Source organism: Pinus tabuliformis, chromosome 1_2 (assembly GCF_031772625.1).
Source record: "Pinus tabuliformis cultivar Carrire ecotype Pingquan chromosome 1_2, CPIR1, whole genome shotgun sequence".
Taxonomy (NCBI): domain Eukaryota; kingdom Viridiplantae; phylum Streptophyta; class Pinopsida; order Pinales; family Pinaceae; genus Pinus; species Pinus tabuliformis.
In genome coordinates this window covers 336,084,325-336,104,989 of record NC_142298.1, presented here as the reverse complement: position 1 = coordinate 336,104,989, position 20,665 = coordinate 336,084,325, and the positions used below count along the sequence as shown (strand labels likewise).

The 20,665-nt window shown below is 40.5% G+C and overlaps 1 protein-coding gene across 1 annotated transcript in view; it reads right to left on the bottom strand.

Annotated features, from left to right (window-relative positions):
• Positions 1-655: 655 nt before the first annotated feature.
• Positions 656-20,665, bottom strand: part of LOC149205746 (aldehyde dehydrogenase family 2 member C4-like) — a 117,996-nt gene continuing 97,986 nt past the window's right edge. Inside the window, exons 6-13 of the mRNA XM_089397493.1 lie at positions 17,047-17,089; positions 15,112-15,353; positions 14,918-15,015; positions 14,696-14,829; positions 14,296-14,459; positions 1,329-1,466; positions 1,119-1,174; positions 656-992 (exon numbers count right to left, since the gene is read on the bottom strand). Of these exons, the coding sequence (XP_089253619.1) occupies positions 719-992; positions 1,119-1,174; positions 1,329-1,466; positions 14,296-14,459; positions 14,696-14,829; positions 14,918-15,015; positions 15,112-15,353; positions 17,047-17,089 (1,149 nt within the window). The 3' untranslated portion in view covers positions 656-718. The remainder of the gene's footprint in view (positions 993-1,118; positions 1,175-1,328; positions 1,467-14,295; positions 14,460-14,695; positions 14,830-14,917; positions 15,016-15,111; positions 15,354-17,046; positions 17,090-20,665) is intronic.

The following is a 20,665-nucleotide window of genomic DNA, read 5'->3' as shown; positions in this document are numbered from 1 at the left end:
AAAAAATTTAAATGTACATAATTGATGATCATCTAAATTTTTATGTAGACACAACAATTGGAACCAACATATATCTACACTAATGGTGGAATTGGATTTATCAAACATCAAGATGGATCAAATCCCTTGACTTGAAAACCTTTCTTAATTTCTTTTTCTTTTAAGAAAAATCCACCTCAAAGGATTTGATCCCTCTCAACACTTGATAGACTAGGTGTTATAACAGAATTTATTAAAAAAACTACACAATAAAAAATACTTTATCTCAAAAGTATTATATATAGCAATTTCAAAATATTTATAAAACTATTGAATCTTGTAAATTAATATCTTAAATAATTTCCTAAAATTTAATAAAAATAAATTATATCACTAAAAATAATCCAAATCTTCTCCATCATTATTACTTTATCTAATTTTAAATTTATACTAAATAATTTATTAAAAATTTACAAATCAATAATAAATAGTTCAAAATTCATTAAAAAAATAATATTTAAATAATATCATTTCAATTTTATATGTATACTTATTTAAATAAAAACCGATGTAAATGTAATGACTAATTTGATACATAAATATTATAAGGAATTCATGTGAAGGAAATGACATCATTGACTCAAGTGATTACATACAAAAATTTGTTGAAGCTTCAACCTAAATATATAAAGCTATGAAGCATTTGACAAACACATTTGATAGAGGTTAAAGCATAGTTCTACAACCAAGGTGAATCATGGAGAGGAGTTATGACACACTTGACTTCCAAATAATTTTTAAGAACATCGAGACCCTGCTCTCTACCGATCCCACTCATCTTGTACCCTCCAAACGGAGCATCAGGATAAAATGCGCAGTAGCAGTTGACCCAAATCACTCCTGCTCGAATAGATCTCGAAAGCCTATGGACTATATCTATATTCTTCGACACAATTCCAGCAGCTAAACCATACATTGTTTTATTGCCCAGTTCTATGGCTTCTTCAACGGTCCTGCAAATATTATCGTAAAGTTGTAAAAAACAATTAAGTGTGACAGGAATCATAACAGAGAATAGATAGTGTAATTTAATAGTGACAGGAATCATAAGTTTATTTAGATTTCAAACTTCCGTAAACTTGAAAATGGACATGACTGGTCCAAATATTTCTTCTTTCCCAATCTTCATGCCCTCCTGATACATCAACGCAATAAAGAAATCCACCATAAAACATTAGGAAATTTTATTATCCATGAGTATCCCACATGCTTTTTCAATATATGGTTTTAAAACTGTTGTCAAAGTAAAAATTTATGGCATCTAGCTGTATGGTGTTCAGTGGGAGAACGTGCACATCGGAGAAAACGGTTGGTTCGATGTAAAATCCTTTCTCACCCACGCGATTACCGCCTGTCAATAGTTTTGCTCCTTCTCGCTTCCCATGCTCAATGTATTCCAATATTTTCTCAAATTGTGTCTTGTCAATCTGCTCAGAAAGGAAAGAGTATTTACATGAATATTTGGTATACACATTTTTATAATTAGAGTGCTTTTATCCATTCAAATTTCTCTTCTTCAATTTACTTACCAAAAATAATAAAAAGTTATATTTGTGATTTTGGAGAAATGATTTTTTTTTAAGTGAGATGTGTGTATATATATATATATTTTTCTCCGTAAAGCTAACTCTATTAAAAAAAAACCATAAATATTTACAATAGGCCCTGCCTCAACAGTTGTCATTGAAGTACATCATAAAATTCTAAACTGCCCCAGATTTGGGGAAACCAGTTTGACAGGGAAAACCGTACATAAGACCAGTATTCAAGTTTAAGACAAAAACCAGAGGAGGATTCAGCACAGGACCACCTGTAGCTATATCAAAATGACAAAACCACTTATCGATCATATAAACAACGAAAACAACACGTGAATAGACCAAACCCGTCAGCAGTAGACTTCTGAGTTGGCGCTTAGGTGGCCACCTATGCCACGCGGCATCAGTTGTTGTCAACCTGGTTCGGTGGCTCCTCGATGATGGGGCAGGCATACTGGTCCCAATCTTCTTCCTTCTCCTCCATGTCGCCCTTCTCCACGCCACCTGGAGGCTTACTAGCATGCTGGCCTACCGCTCGAGCTACCAGCAAACTCCATCCTGATTGAAGCTTTTGCTGCTTTACCACCTCCATGCGGAATGTCACCAGCTTGCACACCTTCCCCATGCAGACTGCCACGACTAACGCCCCTGCGACCACGACCCTCTCCTTGATTTCTCTGCCCTTGAGAGGGTGCAGTCGAATTTCTTGCCTGAGCACTGTTCTGCTCATTATCCTCGGAGAAAACTATGGTTACATTCGCTGTAATGATGGACCTCTTCAGGCTACTCTGGAACCTGAACTGGGTCGAATGAGGGACAGAGCCTAAAAGCAGAGGGGAAATAGTAGTGTGGAGCCTGATATCACTATGCGCGTCCATGGAGGCATGCTCTAGACCCTGACCACTGCGCGTGTGGGGGTAGTTTCTGAGCAGAGGCCTGGGAAAAGGCGAGAACTCATGAGAATGAGGAGAAGAGGTCGGAACAGGGCTCGGCACAGTAGGAGGGTGAGAGCTGCTACCGCGGGTGCCACCGCTGCGACTTCTCATGCGGTGCCTGACCATATCAGCTAGATTTGTATGCAGAGCAGCAGGACACGGGGAAGGGGAGGAGAACAGGCTGTGGATAGAGGGCTCCAGTGCCGGATTTATAGGACAATGCTTGGAGTGGGAATAATGGTGCCCATCTCCGAGGTCAATGCAACAAAGGAGCCAGCATCGGCTTCCAGTGACGGTTCTGCAACAAGAATTCCCGGCTTGAGGCAGACAGATGCAAAGAGAGGGAGGAAAAGCAGAGGGTTTGAGAGGCTCCATATTGTTTCCATCAACAACAAAGTCTCGGCCAGAGGTGCCATTTAATGTAGCTCGAAGGCTTACCTGCGTTCGCCTTCGGTGAGCATTGAACAGTGCGCTGCCCGCCGTCTGGCATGTCCGATCGCCAGCGGCCATTAATGTTCTTGGAGAACACCCACATCCGGGTGCGTTGCTTCCTCCTGAGCCATTTCATTCTTTACCAATTCCTGATAATCCATCATCTGTTGTTCAGTGGCTAGAGTAGAGAGTGTACCTGTATGGAGATCTTTTCTGCTTTCCACTCCTATATTTTCCAATAGGTCAACTACTTTGTTTCCCTCCCAGTGTACGTGCTTGAGACTGATCGCTTTGTGGGAGGATAGCCAGATTTTGATAAGCTTTAGTCTACTCTCCATTCTCCAGTTGTTGCTCACCTTACCTGAGGTTGTTCCCTGTAGCATTTTGGTGACCATATTTATGAGAATTTGCGAATCTCCCTCTATAACCAGCGGGAATATACCCTTTTTTTGGGCTATAATGAGTCCCTACCATAATCCTTCTAACTCTACCGAGTTGTTGGTGTCCCATCCAGTTGAGCCAAAGTAGGTTAGAATAGTACTTCCTTTATGATCTCTGAAAATTCCTCCAAATCTAGCCTTCCCTGGATTTCCTTTCGAGGCTCCATCGAAGTTAAGTAGGAACATGTTACAGGGAGGAGGAATCCACTTATCTGGTGTCCTGCTTCTTGCTTGAGTTTTTCCTTTGATTGTCCTTTCTTGGTTCCACTGCAAATTCCAATTTGCCCATATGGTTTGTTCCAACAGGAGAGAGGGAAAGTCTTCCTCAGACCATGTTTGAAGAATCAGAGTTTCCCTGATATTTTGACATACTGTATTCCATAGAGATTCCAAGGGCATACATTGGTCCTTGAAGATTCGTCGGTTTCTTTCCTTCCATAATGACCACATGAGAAAACCCGGTATAAGCCTCCATAAAAAGTTTAACATCTTGCTTATGAATGGGTTCTTTGCCCAGTTGCGAACAGTGGAAACTAGATCTCCTTGTGTCCTTCCATCCTTTTGGCATCTAAAGCTGACCTTTTCCCAGAGCTTGTACGCTAATCGACAAGAGTTCATAAGATGTTGAGAGGTTTCCTCTTCTTGCTTGAAGTTGGGATAGATGGAGGGGCCGTGGAAGCTTCTCTTCCTAAGATTGTCCCAAGTAAGGATTTTATTGTGACATAAGAGCCAAAGAAAGGTCGAGACTCTCGGCCAAATCTTGGGGTCCCATATTTTATTCCAAAGAGGGTCCTTGACAGTGTGTTCCTTCATGATGATGTGATAGGCCTCCCTAGTTGTGAAGGTTCATTTTTCTTCATAGCCCCATCTAAGAATATCCTTTTCCTCTGAGTATTGTATTTTCCTCTTTGCTAATTCAGTACTAAGAATCTGTTGAGCTAAGTCTATTCCCTGTCTTATTATGTGGTCCACGCTACACCATTGCCTGTGCCCTTGCAATGTAGAAGGAAGCCAGAAGTGCTTGACAGTGTTATAGGTTTGCATTGCCTGCTCCGGGATTTGATGAGGTAAGATCAAATCCTTTAGTTTGGGTTGCTGCTGCCAAGAGTCGTCCCAGAACCTTGCTGTATTGCCATCCTTCACTTCCCAGAAGCTATGCTGCTGAATTAAGAGCTTGTGTTGCTTGGCCGCATTCCAAATTAGAGAACCTGGGTTGACTTCTGAAATTCGGATTAATTCTTCGGTGGGTCGAATGTTGGCATACTTGGCAGTACATAGGGATGCCGAAGGGGTGGATGGCATAGAAAGCCATCTCCACCAAATGCGGGCACCCATAACCATATTGTTGTGGTAAGGATCCCGCAGACCCATTCCACCAGCAAGCTTTGGCTGGCAAACTATGTCCCAATTGACTAGAGCCCATTTGCGTTTTTTATTGGAGTTGCCCCACAGGAAGGATCTCTAAAGGCATTTGATCTCTTTGAGAACCCATTTGAGTGCTGCTAGGATCGAGAAGAGATACAGCGGCATGGATTGCAAAATCGCCTTGATTAAGACAAGGCGACTGGCCATATTGAGAGCCCGATGAGTCCAGGAAGATAATCGAGCCTCCAGTTTTTCTAAGAGAATTATCCAGGAGGAATGTTTCAAAGCTGAGTCAGTCAAAGGAGCACCAAGATATTTGGAAGGGAGAGCAACGATTGAGAATCCAAGAATACGAGCTATAGAAGCTTGGGTGACAGCTGGTGTATGAGAAAAGAAGATTTGAGATTTGGCCTTGTTTATCTTTGCTCCAGAGGCCTCCGAAAAGTCCGTCAATAGTAAATTGAATTGTCGAGCTTCCTGGACTGAAGGGTGACCAAAAAGCATATTGTCGTCCACAAATTTCTGATGAGTGAAGGTAGGAGAGTTAGGAAATGACAGGCCTCTTAGCGTCTGGGACAATAGAGCAACTTTAATGCTGCGGCCAAGACCTTCTGCCATTAACACAAAGAGGAAGGGGGAAAGGAGGTCCCCCTGTCTGATACCCCAGGAAGGCTGGAAAGGTGATGAGGGGATACCATTGATCAATATAGAGAAGAAAGAGGAAGAGACGAGACTCATGACCCGGCGAATCCAAATTGGGGAGAAACCAAAGGCAGATAGGGTCTTTTGAATGTACATCCAACTTAAACTATCAAAGGCTTTTGAGAGGTCGATTTTAAGTAGCATACCTGATTTTTTGGAGTGCTTCAGGGAGTGGATTATTTCATGAGTTAGGATTATGCCGTCCGTAATCTGCCTACCTTCTACATATCCTGACTGCTCCGGCGAAATGAGAAGTGGTAGCAGCGATTTGAGTCTTAATGCTACGATTTTGGACACTATCTTGTAGATGACGTTGCACAGGGCGATGGGCCGAAATTTATCACGAGTGCTAGATTGAGCTTCCTTTGGGATAAGGGCTATAAATGTGGCATTCATAGCCGAAAGCATCCATCTGATGGTTCTTGATTCTTCAACAATCTGCCAGACTTCCAATTTAATTAGCTCCCAGAAATTATGGAAAAAATTGGAGGTAAATCCATCCAACCCCGACACCTTGCCTTCTTTCAGTTGGTGAACTGCATTTTCCACTTCTTGTAAGTCGACCGGCCTGAGTAAGATCTGGTTGTGCTTCTCTGTGACGAGTTTGGGGATGTTCTCTATGATTTTTCCTATAGCTTGCATTTTGTCCACCTGTGGTTCTTGATGAGCTCGCTTAAAGTAGTTGAGAAGTTCGAGCTCGATTTCTTCAATTTTTTCCACTTTTACCCCCTGCTCGTTTTGGATGTGAGTAATATTGTTATTCATTCGGCGCTGAATATTGGAAAGGTGAAAAAAATTGGTATTTTTTTCTCCTTCCTTAAGCCACCTGATTCTCGACTTTTGCCTCCAGAGCATTTCTTTTTGTTTGGCCCTCTCTGAGATCTGACTTTCAAGAGACTTTTCCTGTTCCGAAAGTTCCTATGATCTTCCCTCTGTGATGATCTTTTGCTGCAACTGTTTCATATCTTGATCTAGAGCAGTCTGAGCCTGGAAAGTGTTTCCAAATGAAGAATGGTTCCATTGTTTAATTTTACTCTTGAGGTATTTAAGTTTCTGCTGAAATTTGAACATGCTTGGACCATTTGGAGAAGAGAAGTTGGTCCATTCCGAATTCACCAAATTGACAAAGTCCGGATGTGTCATCCAAAAAGCCTCTAATCGAAACGGCCTGCGGGTAGCATTGCCTGGTCAAGACCATTGGAGAGAAATTGGCCAATGGTCTGAGCCTGTCAACAGCAGGATTGAAGCTAAAAGGTCCCCCCCTATGTGTATTGCGTTGTCAAAGATTAGGAATCTGTCCAGGTGAGACTCAATGTGGTGCGAAACAGCTCTTTTGTTATTCCAAGTAAAAAGGCCATTGTTGAATGGCATGTCAATAAGCCAATTGCTTTGAATGTAATATTTTAGATTGTTAATTTCCTTTTCCAGCTTGTTTCTTCCTCCCCGCTTTTCCTCCATCTTGGTTATCATGTTGAAGTCGCCTCCAGTAATCCAGAGTGGATGAGACCGATCAGTATTGATTGAGGAAAGGGTATTCAGAAGTTCTACCTTATGCATAGCTTCCTGGGGAAAATATACATTGGTTATGTGACCATGTATATTAGTTCCTGTAATGTGGAAAGTAGCTTGAAGGAAATGCTTGTTTGCATGGATGTTGTTGAGGTCGATTGTGCGTGCATCCCACATGATTGCTAAGCCTCCTGAGGCACTAGAGGCATCTACTGTTGCTGCTATACTACCTCACCAGACTTTTACAGCAATTCGATCTAGAGAGATGGAGTTGCATTTAGTTTCCTGCAGAAAGAGAATTTGGGGCTTCTCTTGCTTTATCATGTTCTTAATTAGTCTGCTTTTCCCAGGGCTATTGAGCCCCCTAATGTTCCATGAGATTAGCTTCAAGATGGAAGGTTGGAGAGAGAGTTGTAATACTTTGTAAGCTTCGAGTACCTGCCTAACTCCACTAGCATTTCCCTAATGCGGATCGTGCATTGAAGATATGTTTTCCTGCCTCTCTTTTTGTTATATTTGATTATGCTTTTCCCATCCCAAAGACCTCCAGTTTGAATACCTAGGGATTTTTTCCTTTGAGCTCTGGATAGAATTACTTCCATATTCTCCAACTGTCACTCTGGGATTTTATCATAATTTTTTGTTCTGCATGCCTACTCTAGACCAAGAATGTCCAAATCCCCAATGTCTATGCTTTATGGTTCTTCTTCCATATGTTGTGTGTCACTTATGTCTTCTGTTGTTTCTGTTGCCCTGGAAACGTCGGGCTACGAGTTGTCTACTTCCATTCCTTGCGAGTGCCAGGTTGGGATTGTGCGTGTAGCCATAGAGGAAGGATTTGTGAGCAATGGTTCTTTTGGTATTTTTTGGGGTCAGAATGTGCAGGTTGTTTGTTCATCATGGGATCCTTCTTAGATGGGTCAAAGGGCTTAGGGTTGTGTACCTCTTGTCGGGCTAGCACTTCAAAATTGTTGCTCGTAGAGGGTTTTGATGAACTGGCTTGAGGCTTCTTAGGGATTGTAGCAGGTTTCTTATGATTTTTCCTACGATTGGCAACTTTAGTGAAGCCAGTCAGATCTGGCTCCTCAGGGGCAGTGGTATTCAAGGGTTTCTGGTTTAGAGGACAGTCCTGAAACAGGTGACCCAGTGCATGGCATCTCCTGCATCTGAACGGCACATCTTCATAATCAATTAACTGAACCCATTCAACATCGTCGTGAAAAATACTTACCTCATCCGAAAGTGCCTTGCTAAGGTGCATGTAAATGCAAATGCGGGCGAAGGAGGTGTATCTTAAGAGTTTTGTTTCCTCTGCCGTTTTGAAAAATTCACCGAGACCATTTCCTATGGTTTGTAGCGTCTCTTCGTCCCAGTGTTCCATTGGGAGAGAGTAGAGATGAATCCAGACTAGTGCCCAGCTGAGATCTTCTTTGTCTGAATTAAAGCACTCCACCCATCCTGTAAGGACTTGTAGTCCTTATGCGCACACTCCTGCTTGAAGTGCGAGCTCAACCTTAGCACGCAAAGGCATTATGTTATAATGAAGTGTGTAGAAGGGAAGAGCGACGAGTTTTATATGCATGGAGGCATGGGTTAAAACTTATGGAGGTCGACCTACGAACATGAGCAAGGCCGACACATGTTAGAGGCATTTGCAATGGAGTAGGGGTGTTGGGAAAGTCGGTTGGGCAGCCAAGACTTCGCCCTACCATTGGTATATATTGATGATGCGTGGAGATCATTTGGACAATCACTCATCACTCAACAACTTCGCTCATGTGAAGAAGTGCGCAGATACAAGGTGTGGACGCAGCAAATAAGGAAGGCGCAGTTTGGAGATGCACCCGTTCTTGGGCAAGGCCGCACGGAGGTAAAACACATATCTTGGTTTTTGGTGAAGGGCGTGGTAGGGTCGCCCGCCGGTTGGAGTGTAGGGCATGCACGGGTGTGTGGCGCCCAGGTTGTGCGAAGGAGCGCCCGACGGTGAAACGAAGGGTGAGTGCATGTTTGTGCAACGACTTGGCATGGGTTCTTGGGTGACTCGGGTGAGCGCCCGGCCGTCGTGCAAGTGTGCACGGTGAAGACAAGATTCGGTTGAGAAGTGCGGAGGACAGCTCGTGTGAGGGCGCGCCCGCCCGCCTTGGACAAGGAAATCTTGGTTGTCGCACAGAGGTGTGACAAGGTTGTAAAATTGGCTAAGTATGAAACTTGGTGTTTCCCAAGTATACTTGTAAAGCTTGTAACATTGAAGATTGTATAATATATTATTCGGGCAGAATCATTGTTCAGGGAGTTGCCCCTCCCTTTATACTGTGCAATTGTGTTCTCGTTTATAATTTCTAATGATAATGAATGTGTATGGGTGTTCATTGGTATAAAGGAAACATTAATAATACTTGGTTGCGAAATACAAACTAAGTAGGAAAGTGGTTAGGCGTAGTCCACGAACATAAGTATTAGTGAAAAGAAAGTCTTCGGTGGTGCCGCACCTCGCCAAGCGTGGTTGAAAGACTACCACCAGGTTGGGGGTGTGACAGGTGGTATCAGAGCAAGGTTGCTCGTGACGAAGTGCAGGTGATATGCACTTGACAATTGGTGTTTGAGCAGGGTTGCTCGTGACAAGTACTTGCAGGTGAAGAAAGTTGATTTCACATACAAGTGGAGCAAGAGCTGGTTCATGTTTGCAGGGAACTTAGAGAACGCTAAAAGGAAAAGATGGTGGATGAACCTATGGCATGTGAATCTAGCCATAATGCAGGTGAAGTCTTTCGGTACAAAGTGTTGGAACATATGGGTCAATGGAGTTCTAACTGGATTTTGATGAAGGCTGAGAACATGAGGATTCGAGAAAGATGTTCGGAACTAAGGAGGGAACTTGAAGAACTCAAGAGCCAATGTGGAAGTACGATAGATGTTGAACTCAAGGAACTTGATGAAGAGATCCGACGAAGTGGTCTTAGTCTTCAAGAGGTCTTGGATGAAAGAGCCCGGTTAAGGAAGAAAAGTGCCATGGTGGAAGCCAAAATCAAGCAAGTTGAGGAAGAGATAAAGAAGAGGCTTCTTGGTAATAAGATCGTTGTAATTGAGCAGGAAGAGCTCGACTACATTGACAGGCTGGGAACTCACTACCGAGACAATCTAGAGGATGTTCGGAAGCTTAGTTCCATGAAAGTAGTCAATGGACACTTGGTTGGTGCACTTGAGCAGAATGCGATGGAGGACAAGCTTGAAGGGAGTCAAGCTAGACCAGGATCGGGTTGCTTAGAAGATCCAAGAAAGGAAGTGAAGTACCTTAGGAGGAATGTCAAGTTGGAGCACAAGCCAATTGACACTTCTGAGGTCGAATTCTTGAAGAAGGTTGCTGATGTGAGACACAAGATAAAGCGGACAGAAGGAGGTGATTCCTTGAAGCTGAGTTTTGTGCAGGTGACCGTGAAAGGCAAGAGATTTGCAGCTTTGGTGGATACGGGGGCTACTCATAACTTCTTGTGCAAGAAGGCAGCAAAGTCTTTTGGGAAGAAAGCTAAAATGGGGAGGGAGTGGAGTGCTTTCAAAGCAGTCAACTCTACCATGAAAGTTGTTATTGGTGTACTGGATAACACTCAGGTGAGAGTGGGATCGTGGTTTGGAAAGTTGGACTTGAGGATCGTGGACATGGATGATCATTCTACGGTGTTGGGGCAAGATTTTATGAGGCTTGCACAAGCCATACCGATGGTGGACCGGGATATTCTCTTGATCACAGCTGAAGCGAGAACCATGATGGTTCCGATGAATAGAAGGAGTTGCTTGGGGTATAGACCGAGGATGAATTGTATGACTTTGTATCCCAAAGATCCAAATGTGAAGCATGAGGATGTGGAGCAAAGAGGACTTGGGACTATGACTCAAACAACGAAGGAAGGGAAGGTGATAGACTTCATTGCAAGAGCGAGGAAGAAGGAAGGAAGTGAGAGGACAATCTCACGAATTATGGAGCACTTGACAGAGACATCTTCTACTGATGATCTTCACAATGGAGTTGCAGAGGAAGGGAGTCCGAGTACTACTTCAGAAGCAGTGGTTGGAGAAGATTATGAAGGTAGAGATCCGGCTGGTATAGTGGATTTTTGCAGGTATGCTATGGGCATATATGACTTTCAGTTGACGAAGGACAAGCTAGGTGAGCTTGGGTGTACATGTGAGGAGATTGAGGCTATGCACAGACACTTGAGGACACAACATCAATCTGATACATGGGTGGATGAGAGTCAAGGAGGAAACTTCCAGGCCCTCCTTTCTCTATAGACAACCTTGGAGATGGGTTGGTGTGGAGGCCTTGGTAGGGAGGAACCACATCAACTTAGCAAGGGGCCTTGGGAGAAGGCTTCTTTATGACAGATTGCAGACTTGGATGCGGATGGCCAGATGTTGGGATGGAGTCTACATGGGTTGGACACCATGGACAACTAGAGTCATGGACATCAGGTTGGAGACATGGAGCATGAGAGTTTTGTAGGGACATTATGCAAGAGCATGTGTAGAGGTGTCATCCATGGACATTCTATGGGGAATGCCAAAGCAAAGGATGTTGTGCAGATGCTGATGTGACATGGAGGTGTTTTGTATGATCCGATGGGGAGGTTGTACACTCCTTTTACAACAAGACCATGGACCGAACATGTTGCAGATGGGATGGAGTTTCCATGGACCTGAGCATGGGATTGAGAGCAGACTTTGATGAGTCCGAGATGTAGCAAAAGTCAGGGAAAGACTGATGGTGACATAAGGATGTGCATTCTTGTGGTTTGGGCATATGGTTGGATTAGCTACCCGACTAGCTTGAGTCATGGGGGGTACCAGTGTGCAGATGTGTGGCAAAATCAGTGGAGTATCTTGGCAAGCAGACTACATGGAGGGACGACACATGATGGAGATGTGGTTCTACATATGTTGCAAGGATGTTTGCAGTATGTGGAGGAGTTGATATCATGGATAAGACTGTTCGGATATGATGATCTTGATCTTGCTGGATGGCTATCATGATGGTATGTTGTCGAGGACGACAACGACTTCAGGTGGAGGAGGATGTAAGGACCTGCAGTCCTTATGTGCAGGCTGCGGCTTGAAGTGTGACCTCGACCTTAGCACGCAAAGGCATTATGTTATAATGAAGTGCGTACAAGGGAAGAGAGATGAGTTTTATATGCGTGGAGGCATGGGTTAAAACTTATGGAGGCCGACCTACAAACATGAGCAAGGCTGACACATGTTAGAGGCGTTTGCGATGGAGTACGGGCATTGTGCAAGTCAGCTGGGCAGCCAAGACTTCGTCCTACCATTGGTATATATTGATGATGCGTGGAGATCATTTGGACAATCACTCATCGCTCAACAACTTCGCTCATGTGAAGAAGTGCGTAGATACAAGGTGTGGATGCAGCAAAGAAGGAAGGCGTAGTTTGGAGATGCGTCCGTTCTTGGGCAAGGCCGCACGGAAGTAAAACACATATCTTGCTTTTGGGTGAAGGGCGCGACAAGGTCGCCCGCCGGTTGGAGTGTAGGGCGTGCACGGGTGTGTGGCGCCCAGGTTGTGCGAAGGAGCACCTGAAGGTGAAACGAATGGTGAGCACCGATTTGTGCAACGACTTGGTACGGGTTCTTGGGTGACTCAGGTGAGCACCCGCCCATCGTGCAAGTGTGCACGGTGAAGACAAGATTCGATTGAGAAGTGCGGAGGACAGCTCGTGTGAGGGCACCCGCCCGCCCGCCTTGGGCAAGGAAATCTTGGTTGTCGCACGGAGGTGTGACAAGGTTGTAAAATTGGCTAAGTATGAAACTTGGTGTTTCCCAAGTATACTTGTAAAGCTTGTAACATTGAAGATTGTATAATATATTATTCGGGCAGACTCATTGTTCAGGGAGTTGCCCCTCCCTTTATACTGTGCAATTGTGTTCTTGTTTATAATTGATGATGATAATGAATGTGTATGGGTGTTCATTGGTATAAAGGAAACATTAATAATACTTGGTTGTGAAACACAAACTAAGTATGAAAGTGGTTAGGCGTAGTCCACGAACATAAATATTGGTGAAAAGAAAGTGTTTGGTGGTGCCGCACCTCACCAAGCGTGGTTGAAAGACTACCGCCAGGATGGGGGCGTGACATATCCCCTCAAGTATAGGCCAGCAGCATTGAAAAAATAGGGGCCGCCATCTAGTACTCTGTTTCGGTTCTCCAAGCAGTTAAAAATGGTCGTGAAGAACCCTTTAGGTCCTAGCTGAGCGTTATGTGTCCTTTCGGCTTCCATTTCGTTGCTATCCAGCCATGTAGCGCTTTCTTTGTTGGCCACATACCGATAAACTTACCAATCAATGCATGATCTCTCATGTACTCGATCTGGGCATTGATCTGATGACTCGGGAGCTCTATTTTCGGGCGTTCAGCAGCGACCGGTCTACAGGTGTTTGAGGTACCCTGGGGGTTCTCCCTGTCATTCTTCTTGGCATCTTGTGGATCTATCTTCTCTCTATCTCCATTTTGATCAGATGAACTAGTTGCCTCCTCACGCCTCTGAGGAGAATCATTTGCGTTGGGGGGAGGCGCAGGTTCCTCCCCTTGGGGGGTATTCATGTTGCTCGCGCTGCCTCTTGTCGTATGCTACGTTTCATATTGATGATGATATGACAGTATTGTAGAAGGTTGCTCAAGTCTGTCGTTGCAGGTTCTGCAGAAACCCTAAGTCGCCATTCCCTCAGACGCACTCGATCATAATTATTAATAATTGATCAAATCTTCTCATATTGACAACACTACAAGCTAAGCATTGTTGTTAGTTGTGAGATGTATACATATTGGATAAATAGTAAAGTGATATTTTTATGTGGATTGTAGATTTGAAGAATATTTTGGAATTTGAAAATTAAAAAAAATTAAACAATTTCAAATATTTAAATATTGCATAAAATTAATATTCTCTAATCTGAAGATCCAGAATGGTCAGAATTAAACAATTAACCTACCTCTCAACAATAAATTTCCTAGATATTTCTAGGATCTACAATCTACATAAATTCAGCATTACATAACTATATTACAGTAAGGCTTCTAGCAATGAGTTTCTTAAATATTCCCGGAATTTGCCATTGACATAAATTCAACATTGCATAACTATACTACAATAGGCTTTCAGAGAGTATGGAATTCATTTGGGGAAATACAAATTCAAATTTCAAAACAAATGATGCTGAATTTCAACTAATATTGTAACCCATATTGAGATGAATACAGTTCTAAAAATGGCAGCCCATTACACAAAATTGCGGATATAATTGCACAGATAAACATAAACTTACCTGAGGACCATGCTCAACTTCTGGGTTGAAAGGATCGCCTACCACCTGCTTCTTCGCTCTTTCCACTACTCTCTTCACAAATTTATCGTGGATGCCCTCTTGAACATATACCCGGGATCCTGCGAAGCATACTTGTCCCTGCCATCCAAATGAAATAACAATTGGTTTGAATAATGGAAGAATTTTTTTAGTAATTTTTAATTTTATAAAGTTTTGGTCAAGATAAGATTACTACGGATTTAGATCAAGACTAAATCTCCCCACTTAACAATTTACTTAATTATAATAAAAACATTGCCAATTTACTTAATTATAATAAAAACATTGCCAATGACTACTTTGAGCTTAGCATGTTATAAAATATCGCAGTGACTGCTTTGAGCTGACCATGGAGTGTGGGCAAGATTCACGGCCTCCTCAATATCAGCATCATCCATGAAAATCAAAGGATATTTTCCACCGAGTTCGAGAGTTACAGGTTTCAAGTTGCTCTGGGCAGCGGCCACCATGATAACCCGACCTATATCAGTAGACCTGTAAAGGCGACCTACACACAAACAAATACTTCTTTACCAATATTGCTTCCATTGTACCTTGATGCTAAGAAAGATAAATAAGAAACATGATTACCTTGTCAATATCCATATGGCTGCTTATTGCAGCACCAGCCGTTTCTCCAAAACCAGTTATCACATTAAGAACACCAGGTGGAAGCCCTGCCTGTGACAACAGCAAAACATTGACACATTGGCATGAAAACTTCTTGGGGATAAGAAATGATTTCTGACTTCAACGGTGAATAGAAATTACAGAGACATATTGACTTATCTCCTTGGCCAGATATGCACAATAAAGTGCAGTTAGAGGAGTTTGTTCGGCAGGTTTGATAACTATAGTGCATCCACAAGCCGAAGCTAGAGAGATTTTGATGAAAAACATGACAAGTGGGAAGTTCCATGGTATAATCTGACCGACCACTCGAAAAGGCTCATGCAAAGTATATGCCTGATATTGGCCTCCCACTTTTAATGTTTCCCCATGAATTTTATCAGCCGCTCCTGTACATGTCATGAAATTTATATATTGTAATTACATAGAAACCATTGTTAATTGCATTTCCAAAGCTGCGTAAGTCAATATGATATTTCTTTATTATTGGACAGAGGGAGGTCCTGCGATGTTTATAATTGTGATAACTTAGAAGTTACAACCTTGGACAATGAACCATATTGACAAAACCCTCGTTAATGAACCATATTGACAAAACCCTCGTTAACGTACCACACGATACATTTTGTTTTATTTACCTATTTCGTATTCTAAGGAATCAAGGGATTAGATAAATATATCTTAAAATGACATCAATCTAGTGACAATATTTAAGTGTTATTTAAAGGAATCAAGGTGGCATTCCAAACAAAAACAAATAAGGAATCAAGGTGGCATTCCAAACAAAAACAAATAGGTTATATGAGATATTTTCTTAGATAATTTATTGTAATTTGATTGGTACACATAAAATTTATTTTTAGGAAATCAGATAAAAGATAAAGGAATTAAGGTGGTACAAACAAATATGTTAATGAGAAAAAATAAAAAAATAAAAATAGCTTATTGTACTAATTTGGTTGGTCCAAACAATATTTATTTTTATTTTAAGAAATGAGAAATCAAGATAGATAATTATATTATTGAGCCGAGAGGCTCATTTAACATGCCAGTGTGATGTGTAATGTCCATCCGTCATTGAAGTTGAAATTTTGCTCATGTGTGTCAAAATAAAAAATTTTAAAAATCTAAAAATAAAAAAATAAAAAATAAAACTATACAAAACATTTAAATAATATCAGCTCATAAAATAAAATTTGCACTTGAAGAAATTGAATCGCTCTAAACTCATATTAGATCCATATTTTAGATAGATATGTGCTAGTATATAAACATATCATAACATGATATTAAAACTAGAAATAGAAAAAAAACACCGATCCACAAACACATCATAACATGAAATTCAAACTCTATAACCAAAAATAAAACTATACAAAACATTTAAATAATATCAAATCATAAAAGAAATTTGCATTTGAAGAAATTGGATCGCTCTAAACTCATATTAGATCCATATTTAGGATAGATTTGTGCTAATATATAAACATATTATAACATGGTATTAAAACTAGAAATAGAAAAAAAAACAACAATCCACAAACACATCCTAGCATGAAATTCAAACTCTATAACCAAAAATAAATCTATACAAAACATTTAAATAATATCAACTCATAAAAAAATTGGCACGTGAAGAAATTAGATGGCTCTAAACTCATATTAAATCCATACTTAAAATAAATCTATACTAATATATAAACATATCATAACATAATATTAAAAATAGAAATAAAATAAAAAAAACAATCCACAAACACATCATAACATGAAATTCAAACTTTATAACCAAAAAATATAATAATAATAACCATTCACAAACACATCATAACATAAAATTCAAACTCTATAACCAAACATCATAACATGAAATTCAAACTCTATATCCAATTCAAAATCTATAACCAAAAATAGAACATAATCCCTCCGGCATGGCTTTCCCTCCTTGACACCTACCACAAGATATAAAATATAATAGGAATTTTCAATCTTATACCTACCACAAGATACATATAAGAGTCAAAATTCCTTAATGGGAGCTATTTTAAGCACAGGTATCATGGAGTATTGACTGTTCAGTACCTGCATAGTATCTGACAGTCTCAATACACCCCGGCGGAGTTGTCTATAATGCGATTTTTTGAAGATTCCGGTGACGGAATCCGGCGAAGAAATTGAGGTCAAATCTTGATTTCTTGCAGTTAAAATGGTTTTTTAACTGCATATTTGGATTCAGCACCCTGAAAAACCCTTGGAACGCTTTCATTGTGCAGAAACTAGCTATCAAACTTGTGATTCCAATAATTCCTGCCTGATTTCGACCGGAAAAATCCGCCGAAAAGACTTTCAAAAAGTGGCGTTATAGACAACTCCCACCCCGGCAAATCGACTGCACGAGCAAGGGTCAGTGGTTTTCCATTATCTAGAGTTTCAAGAGCAGCTAGTTCATCTATATGCTGCTATACCAAATCTGCGTACTTGTTCAGAAACCGACCCCTTTCCTCTGCGACACGTGTTATCAAATCTCCTGTTCGAGGATCCAAAGTTTCAAAAGTCTTCCCTGCACCACCAACACCTTGCACGCATTAATCGACAGAAATGTCGCGTCATCCTTGCACCCATTAATCCACAGATATGCCAAGCTCCGAATATTTTAGCATTTAAGTTTTGACACAGTTGTTAAACATGCTTTAGCTTATACATAGTTAAATAATCATGTTTCCTTCGGATACACAGTTTATATCTATATCGAAAAATAAAATAAAACAGCAAAAAATCAAAATATTTAGTTAGGATTGTTATTTTTTCAAGAAATTTTCACTCTTCTCTATATTTATTAAAATATAATTTACCAAATTTGAGGACGGCTATAAAAAGAATTACTAATTATAATTAACGTCGTCATGTGTAAACTATATGTACACTCCGAGTTTCTTGCCCCTCTATGAAAATAAATAACTCGATATTTCGACAAATAAACAAATATAACATGATGCTCAATTATTTTCAAATTCAAGTTTTCTGATTTATATTTTCATTTGAAAATAATTTCGGAAGAAATTATATTGTAGATTTAGGTTGACGTGTTTCGAACCAACCAGTGTGGTTCATTATCAGGTCCAGATAAAAAATCAGATCATAGGAGTAAGTTAAATAAAGAGTCAAGACCTTCTAACGTCTATGGGAAAACGGCTAAAAACAGTTATGGGAAAACAACTAAAAACAACTAATTTTGACTCGATGAGAAAAAAACAAAATATTAATTTTTTATTATTATTATTATTATTATTATTTATTTATTTTTAACTGAATAAATAAACTGAATTAAAAAATAAACACATTATATAATAATATTTAACTAACATGACCTTAGTTTAACCTAAGGAAGAAGTAATAAAACAACAATTGAACCAAAAGGAAAAAATATATAAATTAGAAGGAATTACTTTTATGAATTAGTTATAAAAAGAAAAAACAATTAAATTGGTTATACAATAAATTAAATGTAATAAGAATAATTAAACTGGTTGATTCTAAACGCTTGGACAAATGATTTATCATGTGATTTACGGCGAAAAACTTTTTTCTCATAAAGAATAATCAAATCTTATTTTAATTTTAATTGTTTATTAATATATTATTTTTAGCTTAATAGTTATTCGGAAAAAAGAGAAAGAAATTATGATAATAAATAACTAACATGACCCTTAAAATGAAAATAACCTAATCCATTGATTTTAAATCATATTATAAGCATTTGACATTAATCAAAGTGGACGAGAGGAACAGTCGACGACTCGTAAGAGCTAGGGTTTACAAAATTAATCAGGTGTTGAACGCCATGGAGGGGCGTAAGGGGGGGAGCTCAACTCCCTCCTACAGTCAGGTAGTCTCCAACCGAGGAAAGAAAATGTTGGAGGTTGATAAAGGTCTCTCAGGAGGAGGGAAACAGGACAACGATGATACACAGAAGCAGAATAATAGGAGGGAGGGAGATGGAAAAAAAGATAAAGAAGAAGAGGACAAAAAACAGCAAGCAGAAAACAAAAAACAAAATGGTCCATGTAAGCCTAAGACCGTTGTCACACCCAGAGTGGTGTTAAGTGATCTAGCACTGCAGGCGCATAGGGATCACATGAGTACTTATGCCATCATTTGTAAATTCATGGGGTTATGGCCCACAGAGAAGGCGCTACAGGCATGGATTAAATATCATTGGAAACCTAAAGGGGATATAGACCTACATCTTGGGTCAAAGGGTTTCTTTACTGTAGTCTTTACTAACATCGAGGATAAAGACATGGTGTTTGAAGGAGGGCCCTACTTCTATGCAGCTACAGGCCTCTATATGCGGCCTTGGATGATGAATTTTGTCCCGAAGCGCGAGACCTTCACCTCGGTCCCGGTTTGGGTAAGACTCTACTCCTTACCTCTAGATTACTGGCAACCAGAATCTTTATCAGCAATAGGAAATAAATTAGGGCGTTTTGTTAAAATATCTGAGGCAACGAGAATGGGAAAGTACACCTCCTTTGCCCGTATATGTGTGGAGATGGATCTCTCTGGAGCTCTACCGGATGAGGTGATCCTGGAAGATTTTGATGAAGAATGGGTGCAAACAGTGGATTATGAACATGTTCCTTTTAGATGTCGCAAATTCCATGAACATGGGCATTTATTCAGAGACTGCCCTCTCAACTATACAAAGAGCAGAATTAAAGTTACAATAGGGAAAGATACTTAAAGCTTTCATAAAGTGGGAAATAGAGGTAAAGGAGGGAAAAGGTTGCAAAAGAAAAACCACACCGAGGAAAAACAGGCAAGTCAGAATAGGTACAAGATACTAGAAGAAGAGGAAGAGGTAATAGAGGCAAATCAGGCCATAGAGGACAGCCCAGGGGAGAAGGAAAAGGAAGAAAACAGGGAGAAGACACAGGACAATAACCAGCTAAATGAGACTATGCTGAGCAACATGGAACTTGAAATGGACCAAGAAATGACCCCGAGTGAGGTGGAAATGGAGGATCATGAATTGCAGGATATTCTCGAAAGAGAACATCTAGATCTGGAAAGATTCCTGAAACAGGGGACCATGGAAGGTATGGATTCATTACCTCAAGATGAGTTTAATAGAGTGCAGCAGCTGTTTCTGTGGAGAACTCAGGCTAAAGGGATGAGAGGGAAAAGAAACCTCGAAAGACAGGACAACGAAGGGGTGAAAACCTTGAAAACCACATCAGGACTTGCTCCCAGAAACCCAGGAAGGAAAAGGGGCAGAAAGAAACAAAATGAGTTACTGATAGAATGTGGAAAACTGATGATAGATTTAGGTAAGATGAAAGATCTAACTAGCTACTCCTTTACAAATCTTTCTTAATGAAGCTCACATCTTGGAATATTAGAGGTCTAGGGAGTAAAAGGAAGCAAAGGAATCTTAACAATAGAATGAAACAAGAAACTCCATATATGATTTTCATCCAGGAAACTAAATGTTCAATTCAAAAAATAAGAGAAACACACAATAAATGGCTCAAGAGATATGAATTTCTAGAAGTCAAGGCAGACAAAACAGCAGGAGGTATTCTAACACTTTGGAACCCTCAAAAGATTGGCATAGTGGATGCTGAAGCATCTAGGAATTATTTATCAGTGGTTATTCAGCCTATGGCAGACAAGGAGACTTATTTAATCACAAATGTTT